An 11,084-nucleotide genomic window follows, 5' to 3' on the forward strand; every position below is an offset into this window, starting at 1 on the left:
CAATCTCAGTAAGAATCACGCCCCTAGGGACACACTTAACCCCTCCCTCTCTAATAAAGTTAACTCCTTCCCTGCCAGTGTCATTTTTACAGTAACAGTGCATATGTATAGCACTGATTACTTTAGTAATGTCACTGGTACCCCCAAAAGTGTCAGAAATATCAGTCAAGGGTCCGATCTGTCTGCCGCAATGTCGCAGTCCCGCAAAAAAAAACGCAGATCGCCGCCATTACTCGTTAAAAAAAAAACAAAACAATAAAAATGACAAAAATCTTTCCCTTAGTGAACGCAAAAACTTTTGCACAAACCAATCAAAAAAAGCTTTTTGCGATTTTTTTTTTTTTTTTTTTTTTTTTTTTTTTTTTTCTTACCAAACCTATGTAGCAGAAAACAAATTGGCCTAAAATGTTAAATTTAGATTTTTACATTTTGGGGGGGGGGGGGGGGGGATTTCATATAAAAGTGAAAAATATTGTTATTTTTGCAAAACTGTCGCTCTTTTTTTGTTTATAGCGCATGATCAAAAAATCGCACAGGTGATCAAATACCACCAAAAGAAAGCTCTGTTTGTGTAGAAAAAAAGGACGTCAATTTAATTTGGGTACAGCGTCGCACGACCGTGCAATTTTCCGTTAAAGTCACACAGTGCCGAATTGCAAAATAGGCCCTGGTCAGGAAGGGGGTAAAATCTTCTGGGGCTTAAGTGGTTAAAGTAATTACAGTGCCATCATCTATATACAGAAATAAAAGGGATAATGTGATGTAAATTAAACACTGTGTGTTTAGTATCACTTTAAACCGCTTCCAAGTTTTTTCACTGATTTGTGCTTTGTTGTACTATTCCCAAGTACTGGGAATGCCTTTGAGATGCAGCTTTGTATGTATTTGTATAATGCACCTTCTGTACACATATTGCGTAATTTATACTAATTTGTCCATGAGTAGAGGTAGATTTTTGTCTGCATAGCTAAATTGGTGTTTGCTTACTCTGTTATTTTTTTTTTCTTTGCCAGCTGCCTAATCTTCTATTCTATGGACCACCCGGAACTGGGAAAACATCCACAATTTTGGCAGCAGCCAGGGAGTTATATGGGTATGTGACAATAGAAGGCAAATAGCAAATTTTAAACTACTTGTTGAATCTGTGCTGATACTGCAACATTCTGCTTCTGTCATTGTCTGCTGCTCCCCCTATGTATGAGAAGGTTGATATGTATTTAACATCTAAGCAAATACCTATCTAATGAAACAAGGTAGAGTTTATACCCTGCACATAATACAGTTCTGCTTTATGGATTGATTATAAATATCTGTATTAGAAAAGACATTAAAGTTTAATTTGCTTATGTTTTACCTTCCCTGGTTCTTCTTTCCCTCTTATGAATATGCTAATAGGATGTGTACATAAAACCTTTTTTACATTTTTTTTTTTTCTCTTTCGTTCATTGACGGACACAGCTCCTGCTCTTTTTAGCCATTTGGTTATACTGCCCCCTACAGGAGTAAGGCACTAGGCAGAAAAAAAGTCTGGTTACGCCTATGGGCAGTCACAGAGGGTATACTCCCTCTCTCTGCTAAAGGTACTCAGTTTTTTCTGCCTAGTTCAGATTAAGGACCTTGCTGGGATCTCTGGTCCTGGCAATTGTTTTTTTTTTTTTTTAGATAGATTTTTTTTTTCTCCTGGATTTTTTCCTGTGAGATCTACAATCAGTAACTGACGGCTGGATAATCTAGATGCAGTGGTCACCCCAGTCTGGTCAGAGAGTGCACGCAGACCTCAGCTCCGCACTAGGTCAGCCATGACGGGGGCTGGCCGGCGAGTTGGGCGCCTCATGAGGTCACACCGAGTCTCGGCCCGAGTCGCAGAATTCCTTCTGGCCGACATTTCAAAGGAGAGGAGGTTCTGTCTGGAGCGGTGCCCACCTAGTTCCTCGTTTGGTAAGTGACTGTCCCCCTCACCCCCTAAAGGGTTTTGGTGTGAACGTGGGCCCCTCCATGGGACGCTCGGACCCCTGGGTTCCCGATAGGCACCTCCCTCCTCCCATCTAGTTGTCCCTATAGGCCTTTTCGCCCCCCCCCCCTTTACTGATTCTGGGGCTATGGGATGGCCTACTCCACTGCCTGGGGTGGGGGGAGGGTGCTGTGCTGGCGATGAAGGCGGAGGAGGTTGTGCGACTGGGCAGTCCACTGTAGGGTGGTGGCCTAGGGGTCCCTCCTGGGAGCCTTGTGGTGCCGCCATTTTGCTGTAGCCTGTGTGCTCAATGCACGGTGGCCATGTTTGTGTAGTCCAGTGGCCATTTTGCTGCAGCCATGACAATGGAGCTCTGTGGGCGGCGATTTTGGCGGTGGGAGCCCCTCATCCTCTGGTGCGGACTCCTGGATCTTTTCACTTCCTGATCGCCGCACCTGGAGTACAGATTATCCCGATAGCTTCAGGTGCCTGTTTCTGCTAGGCGGCGAGTCTGGTGGGGGTCCTCTCCATCTCTGCTGAGGATGGATTAGGTGCTCTGTTAATGGCGACCAAGTGGTGCTGCCAGAGCGGCGGGGGTGTCCCTTAGCAGTGTTTTTACACCGTTTCCTGTAGGGTCCCCCTATTGCCTCAAGGAGTCTTTCAAGCACATTTCCCCACCTTATCTCTTCTCAGAGGCTGCGGGGCCCTCCGGATCCCAACCATTCATCGATACACTGATGGTGGTCCTGGTGAAGCAGGTTTTTGGGTCATGGGCTAGCAAAAACGCACCCTGCCTAATCTTTCTCCCCAGATCCTGAATCTGATTAGGCAACCTGCAGATGTCGGTCACTCTGCTGGGTCTGCCACCACGCGCCCTGAGTTCTCAGATGGCGAGGATGATTCCTCCACTTCTTCAACTGCGCACGAAAAGGTGCTGGTGGATACACTGATTACATCTGTGTGTGAGACCTTAAAAAATGGAGGACGCAGCTGAAGCTGCAACCAATGCGTTGGTTCCCTTTGACACTCACAAGTTATCCAGAGTGGCAAAGGTGTTTCCTTTCCCCGCCTATTTTGACAGAATTGTCGCTCAAGAGTGGGAACGGCCAAAACGTCTCCTTGTGGTCCGTAAGCGATTTTGCTATGCGGTACCTCTGAGGATTCCCTTCTTAAAAAGTGGACTCTTCCACCCGTGGTGGACCCTCCAGTCTCCCGCATTATGTAGACTCTGGCTGGTTCGGCACTGAGGCTGGTATTTACCATTGCACTGGTTTCGCAAACTGACGGAGTGGGCTAAGCTTTTACGCCGTGACCTGGAGGGGGAGCAGCTCCCCCCGGCCTTTGGTGAGCTGGTGGACCTTGGTCCAGGGGCGCAGTTTTATCTGTGATGCAGCTCCCCTAATCGCTAGGCTCACTGTTTCAGCAGTGGTCCTTCGGCGTATTTTTTTTTTTTTTTTGGCTCAACTGCTGGTCTGTGGACCAGACTTCTGAAAAGGCCTTGACTGATCTTCCTTTTTTAAGGAGATTGCCTGTTTTGAGCTACCCTGGATGACGACATTAAGGGTCTCACAGGGGGGGAAGAGTACCTTTCTTCCACAGGCTACTAAGGGCAAGCACCTTTGTCGTAGACAAGGGCCATCTTTCTCGGCTCATAAGTTTTTCGTCTCTCAGGGGCAACTGACAAGGGATCAAAGCCGTTCAGGGCCTCCTCTGGAGGATCCAGGCAAACTTGATCTGGCAAGTCGAGAGCAGCGTTCTCAAGATCCGTCGGGGGTGGGGGGAAGTCTTCGTTTGTTTCCGGACCTGTGGACTTCCTTGGTACAAGACTTCCCTGGGTCCAGAAAGTCATATGATCCAGGTACAAAATCGAGTTTTGTTCTTACCCCCCGGCAAGGTTCTTTCGTTCCAACTTGTGCCTGTCCCCGGACCACTTACAAGGTCTGTTTGGGGGCGGTACAAGATCTGTTACATCAAGCAGTGATGGTTTCCTACTTCAGAACCTTTTTTTTAGGGTTTTTACTCAAACCTGTTTACAGTTCCTATGAAGGGAGGCAAGGTGCGTCCAATCCTGGACCTGAAGGCGCTGAACTGCTTTGTGTGGGTGCAGAAGTTCAGAATGGAGTCCATTCGTACCTTCCCATTCCAATATGGGCCAGTCACCAGCGCTCCCTCCTCTTTGCTGTGGGAGAGGAGCAATTATCAGTTTGTGGTGTTAACCCTTTGGTCTCAAAAGTGTTAGCCTGGTGCTAGCTTTGCTACGCCAATGGGGGATCACTGTACTGGGCTACTTGTATGATCTCCTCCTGCGAGTCGAGTCTCCTGCTCTGGTTGAAAACCTGGAGATCACTATACGAACGCTGCGGGATTTCAGCTGGATTCTGAATTTTCAGAAGTCTGCTCTGGTTCCATCCACAAAGCAGGACTATCTGGGTCTGACTGTGGACTCGACCTTAGCCACAGAGCTCCTTCCTCTGAATAAACTCCAGAAATTGCAAGCTGCAATTCATCTCCTGCTGTCTAACAGATGATCATCCCTCTGGACTTGCATGCGGGCGCTGGAACTGATGGTGTCTACCTTTTGAGGCAGTTCCGTTTTCACAGTTCCAAACTGAACAAATGGGACAAGACTCCGCAGTCTCTGGACAGTCCGATCCAGCTGAGTCGGGAAACGGAGTCCCTAATATAATGGCTTTGTTCCCTGGCACTTTGGCAGGGCAAACCCTTCCTCCCCTTGTGTTTGACAGTGGTCACCACGGATGCCAGTTTGTCCGGATCGTCTTCAGGGTTGTCCAGTGCACATTCAATCGGACAATGCCACGGCTGTGGTTTATGTCATTCACCAAGGGGGGCAAAAGATGTATTCTGGTGGCTCTGGAGGTAGCTGGCAACGGTTCGTTCCAGCCCTCTCCGCCGTACACTTTCCCAGCGTGGAAAACTGGCAGGCGGATTACCTCAGTCGGCAGCCGTTGGACCAAGGGGAGTGGTCCCTTCATCCGGAGGGGTTTCATCAGTTGTATCTCCGGTGGGGCACATCTGAGGTGGATCTGTTGGCGTCTTCAGGTCCCTAAGGAAGCAAGGAGGGCCATGAAAGAGTGTGGAAAAGTTTTTCGTGGAATGTTATGTCTATTAGAGCAAGTCTCTTCAAACTTTATCTTCATCAGCAATTACCTTTTCAAGTGAAACTTGAGTTGTTCAAGCTATGCATTGAGTATTTTACATACTGCAGTTTTTGCTTTTTGAAAATTCCACAATACACTGGAATTTAGCTTTTTTAAATACATCCCGGCTTCATTATCCAGTGCATCTCATGAAAATATAAACCTTTTGCATTTCTTGCATTTATCCGTGATGAGTGTAGGTGATGCAGCTAGATTGGTCTGCAAATTGGAGTTGATTTGATGGAGATACATCCGGGGGGAGGAATGAGCAATATGGGGGGGGGGGAGGAATGACCACCTTGGGGGGGGGGGGGGTTTTTAAATGTCTTTTGTGATATCATGTCTAAATGTATTTTCTCTTACGTCCTCTGACAGTCGCCGCCTCTTCATATTCGTCACTAATGGGGTTATTGACCTTTTCTCCGTAGGAGTAGCTAGGCAACAGAATATATTAATATCAAAGCTTTTAGCATATCCCACCCCTAGGGGGTGGTCCCCTCAGTCCATACCTCCCTGCTTCCTGCATTTCCAACCCAGTTTCTTATGCCTAGCTCAGGAGTATGCAGGCTGTTCCTGTGCTGGGGCTCTTAGTCTCAGCTTCTTTTCTCTTTTTAATTTTATTTGAAGTTTTTTCTCTTTCTTTTACTTAGCTGTTTATTTTCAGCGTTAGTTAGCTTCTTCTGATGAAGATGATCGTGCGGAGCTGGGTCTCAGTCTGGCCACCCTGGATCCCAGGGCTCAGGGCCAGGGGCTTCCCAGCCTGCCATCGAGCGTTCAGCTTAGGTTTTGCCCTGGCACATTGAACGACCCATCCCTGTTCGCTGCAGGGATGCTATCGGTGAGGTGGCTACCTCACTGGACGCCATTGCGGTTTCGCACCGCAGTTCCGCTGCGTCATGCTTGCGACACTCCCTGTCCTCTGTGCAGCGGTTTGGTCGCTGGAGCAGGCTCCCCACGCCATCCGGACTGGTAAGTGTAACTCTATGTGGGGACCTGTCTATTTGGGTGTCAGTCTGGGACTGTGTGACCCTGCATGTCTGTGTGGCTGCTGTGCTCCCTGTCAGTTCCTGTGTGGACTTGCTGCCTGTGTGTGGGCTGTGAAGGAGGGGGCTCTCCCGCTCTGCTGGGTGTCGTATGAAGCAGTCAGATTTTAGGCATGCTGTGCGGCGATCGCTGCGGCGATCCGCCATTTTTTTGGGGCAAAATTATGGTGGCAGGTCCTGTGAGGTACTGCACAGCGTTTTTGGCGCCAAACGCCGCCATTTTGAGCGGCGATCGATCAGGCCACATGTCTGCGCCATGTTCTATTTGCCCAGGGATTCCTCAGCCGAGCGGCCATGTTTGTGTAGCCTTGCATAGGCTTCATAGGGGCGGTCAGTCTTGCATCACTTCCTTTTGCTCTGGGACAGCGATCGGTGCAGCAGCCTGTGTGATCTCTCCAGGTTTTTATATTTCCTTCTTTCCTGTATTCCTTGCCCAGTTTCTTGTCCCTGTGGGGGTCAGTGTATTCAGTGGGTGCGGTGGGCTACGCTCGCCGCGATCTTAAAGGGACAGTACCCTTTATTACTTATTTTGCTGGGGCATGGATTCTCAGGATTGCAAGTTTCCTCCCACCTTGGTGGGGGGCCAAGGGGCTGCTGCTTCCCCCGATGGGGCTGATCTGGCCACTATTGTGGCAAACTTAGCTGCTCAAGTGCAGATGCTGGTGGCTGATCGATCCACTAAACGGCCCAGGGTGTCTATTTCCTCTGATTCAGAGGGCGATGGGGCTGCTATGGCTGGAGTGCCCTTCTCAGGGTCTCACTCATCCCTGGACCTTGTGGGGTCTGACGGGGAGGCTGAGGTGGAAGGGGTTGATAATTCTCCCCCTGGCTCGTCTGAAGAGCTTGCACTCATGGATGAGTTAGTTGCTTCTATCAAGCAAACGCTGCATTTGCAGGATGAACCATGTCCTCCTGCTTTGATGTCCTCTTATGGGACGCAGAGGAAATGCAAAACATCGCAGGTTTTTCCTTGCTCTACGGAATTTCAGCGCGCGGTTGATGAGCAATGGCGCAATTTAAAGAAGCCTTTTGCTCTACCGAGTAGGTTCAAACTGCGTTATCCCTTTACACCAGCTACTAATGAGCGTTGGTGTGTGCCGCCTCAGGTATATCATGCGGTGGTGATTTTGAATAAATCAACTGCGATCCCTGCTGAGGATACCCCGGTGTTCCGGGCCCCGACGGACAGGAGATTGGAATCTCTGGCCCGTCATGCCTATACGGTTGCTGGCTCTATGCTGAAGCCTATTTTTGCTTCCATTATGGCAGCCCAGGCTATTGCGGATTGGACGCAGGTGCTCAAGCGCACTCTGGTGGCTGACTCTGCCCCGCCGACAACTTTGGCTATGGTGGATCAGATTCATCAGGGTGTCATGTATTTGTGTGATGCGGACTTGGATTCAGTCCCTTTGGCGGCGCGTCTTTCTAGTGTGGCGGTCTTGAACCGTCGCCTGATATGGCTGAAATGTTGGTCGGTCGACCAATCTTCTTGCAAGACTTTTTTGCTAATTTGCCCTACGCGGGATCTCGCCTTTTTGGCGATTCTTTGGATACTCTGATAAAGGGTATTTCTGGGGGTAAAAGCACTCTCTTGCCCCAATCTCACAAGAATAAGTTTGTTCGTGGTAAGAAGAATGCTTCGTTTAGGCCCTCTCAGGGGTCCTTTCGTGCATTTCGGTCGCACTATAAGGGCAAGCCCTTCAAAGGCCAAGGCTCCCAGAAGAAGCCGGGGGCGGGTAAGCAGAAGTCCGGCCAGTCCGGATCCGCTGCCCACAACAATGCGGCCTGAAGGGGCGCCCTCACCCATTTCTGGGATGGGGGGACGTTTGCTCGGTTTTCTTCAACCCTGGCTGGACCGCGTTCGGGACAGGTGGGTTCAGGAAATCGTTCGATCTGGATACAAGATCGAGTTTCTCTCTCGGCCGGCGGGCAGATTTTTCCCCTCAAACCTTCAGCTGACTCCAGAGCGCTTGCAGGGTCTGCACCTGACGGTGCGGGACCTGCGGGCCCAGGGAGTGGTGGTTCCGGTGCCTCATCGGGACAGATTTCGGGGGTTCTATTCCAATCTGTTCACTGTGCCCAGAAAGGAGGGCAAGGTACGTCCGATTCTGGACTTAAAAGCTCTGAACCGCTTTGTGCGGGTTCGCAAGTTCCGCATGGAATCCCTGCGATCAGTGGTGGCTGCCCTGGTTCCGGGGGAATTCATGGCCTCCATCGACTTGAAGGATGCATACCTTCACATTCCCATTTTCGAGGGTCACCAGAGGTACCTTCGATTTGCCATTGCGGAGGATCATTATCAATTCGTGGCGTTACCCTTCGGCCTCGCTTCGGCTCCACGGTTTTCACCAAGGTGCTTGCGCCGGTTCTGGCCTTGCTGAGGGCCCAGGGCATTTCTGTCCTGGGGTATCTGGACGATATCCTGATTCGGTCCGCGACCAGTCAGGGCCTGGTGAACGACCTGTCCATCACGATGCAGACTCTGCAGGAATTCGGCTGAACGATAAATTTTCCAAAATCGACGTTGTGTCCGTCGGTTCGTCTTCCCTACCTGGGGATGATTCTGGACTCTGTTCAAGCGAAGGTCTTCCTGCCGGAAGACAAGCTTCGGACACTTCAGTGCGAAGTCAGGTCCCTCAGGGACAATCAGTGCTCGTCCCTCCGGACGTGTATGAGGTGTCTGGGGTTGATGGTTTCGGCCTTCGAGGCGATTCCCTTAGCCCAGTTACACACGGGAGCTTCAGGCGGAGGTCCTGGCCAAGTGGGACGGGCGTCCGAAATCTCTGGATCTGCGGCTGTCGTTGAGCCATCTCACCCGAAGGGGTCTTTTGTGGTGGCTCCAGTCCCCGGCGGTGTCGGGGGGGGCAAGTCCTTTCGTCCTTTGTCGTGGACGGTGATCACCACGGATGCCAGCCTGTCGGGCTGGGGTGGTGTTCTGGGGGTTCTGTCCGCCCAGGGAACTTGGTCGGAAGAAGAATCCTCCCTTCCGATCAACATTCTGGAATTGCGAGCGATAAATCTGTCCTCTGCGTTGGACGGACAGGCTTCAGGGCCGCCCAGTTCGGGTACAGACGGACAATGCCACAGCGGTGGCCTACATCAACCACCAAGGGGGCACCAGGAGTGCCCGGGCGGCTCAGGAAGTAGCCGACATTCTGTCTTGGGCCGAGACGCACGTCCCGGCGCTATCTGCAGTTCACATTCCGGGGGTGGAGAACTGGCAGGCGGATTATCTGAGCTGCCTGCCAGACCCTGGACCAGGGAGAAGGGTCCCTTCACCCGGATGTCTTCCAAATGTTGTGCGCGAAGTGGGGGTCCCCAGATGTGGACCTGTTCGCGTCTCGTCTAAACAAGGTGGAAAGGTTCGTGGCCAGGACGCGCGATCCTCGGGCAGACGCCTCAGACGCGTTAGTGGCGCCCTGGCATCAGTATCGCCTGATATATGCCTTTCCACCGATTCAGCTGCTGTCCAGGCTCCTTCGCAGGTTGGCCTCGGAACCGCACACGGTGATTCTGGTGGCACCGGACTGGCCTCGCCGGTCTTGGTACGCAGACCTCGTGAATCTGGCGGTCGACGCTCCGTGGCGTCTGCCACTTCGAGAAGATCTCCTGTCTCAAGGACCGATATTCCATCCTGCTTTACAGTCGCTGGCTTTAACGGCCTGGCTGTTGAAAGCCAGGTCCTGAAGGATAGGGGTCTTTCCCCTGAGGTCATTCCCACTTTGATCAAGGCTAGGAAGGCCTCTTCGGGGAAGATTTACTACCGTACTTGAAAGGCTTACTTTGCCTGGTGTGAGTCCAGGGGGTATTCCCCTCGCTCGTACTCGGTGTCGAGAGTGTTGGCTTTCCTGCAAACGGGCGTGGACCAGCGTTTGGCGTTGGCCACCATTAAGGGTCAGATTTCTGCGCTGGCCGTTCTCTTTTAACGCCCTGTGGCGTCTAACTCTTTGGTTAGCACCTTTGTTCAAGGGGTGCGACATTTTGGTCTCTCCTAGGAGGGAGCCTTTGCCTCCATGGGATTTGAACCTTGTTCTGTCCGTGTTGCAACATGCTCCTTTTGCAAATATCAGGGAGATCTCGTTGTCTCTGTTGTCCAAGAAGGTTGCCTTCTTGGTGGCGATCACTTCGGCTCGCAGGGTGTCGGAGCTGGCGGCCTTGTCCTGCAAGTCTCCGTATTTGGTGATTCACTTGGATAAGGTGGTCTTGCGACCTAACCCGTCCTTTCTTCCGAAGAGGATCTCGGAATTTCACCTCAATGAGGATATTGTTCTGCCTTCGCTTTGCGCGAAGCCTAAGCATCCGAAGGAGGTGGCTTTGCATTCCTTGGATGTTAGGGCGATCAGGGTTTACCTGTCATCTACTAAATCCTTTCGCAAGTCGAATTCTCTCTTTGTCCTTCCTGAGGGACCTCGGAAGGGCATGGCGGCGTCGGCTGCGACCATCGCCAAATGGATCAGACAGACCATTGTGCAAGCCTATGCTTTGAAGGGGAAGGTTCCTCCTTTTCCTGTGAAGGCGCACTCTACCAGGTCTCTGAGTACGTCGTGGGCCTATCGTCATCAGGCTTCTGTGGCCCAGGTGTGTAAGGCGGCGACTTGGTCGTCCGTTCACACCTTTTCAAAATTTTACAAAGTGGATGTTCAGGCATCGGCAGATGCTTCCTTTGGCCGTGAAGTTCTTAGTGCGGCGGTGCCTTAGGGTCCCTTGTTTGGGTCCTTGGCTGTTGGGGTGTTTTTACCCCTAGGTTACTTGTTCTTTCCTGGGTTGTTGCTCCTGTTGAGCACGTTTTTCCTGTTGCCCAGTTGGTTCTCTTACTTTGGTAAGGTGCCTTTCTCTGATGTGGGTACTGCGTTGCTTTAGGCGCGGCTGCTTTTTTTCCCACCCCTCATGTCTACACTGCTATAGGACGTCCCCATTAGTGACGAATATGAA

The 11,084-nt window shown here is 51.1% G+C and overlaps 1 protein-coding gene across 1 annotated transcript in view; it reads left to right on the forward strand.

Annotated features, from left to right (window-relative positions):
• Positions 1 to 11,084, forward strand: part of RFC4 (replication factor C subunit 4) — a 115,986-nt gene that overhangs the window by 51,256 nt on the left and 53,646 nt on the right. Inside the window, exon 3 of the mRNA XM_082251384.1 lies at positions 1,014 to 1,093. Coding sequence (XP_082107510.1) covers positions 1,014 to 1,093 — 80 coding nt within the window. The remainder of the gene's footprint in view (positions 1 to 1,013; positions 1,094 to 11,084) is intronic.

This window comes from Pelophylax lessonae (assembly GCF_965119305.1).
Source record: "Pelophylax lessonae genome assembly, chromosome: 3".
Lineage (NCBI taxonomy): Eukaryota > Metazoa > Chordata > Amphibia > Anura > Ranidae > Pelophylax > Pelophylax lessonae.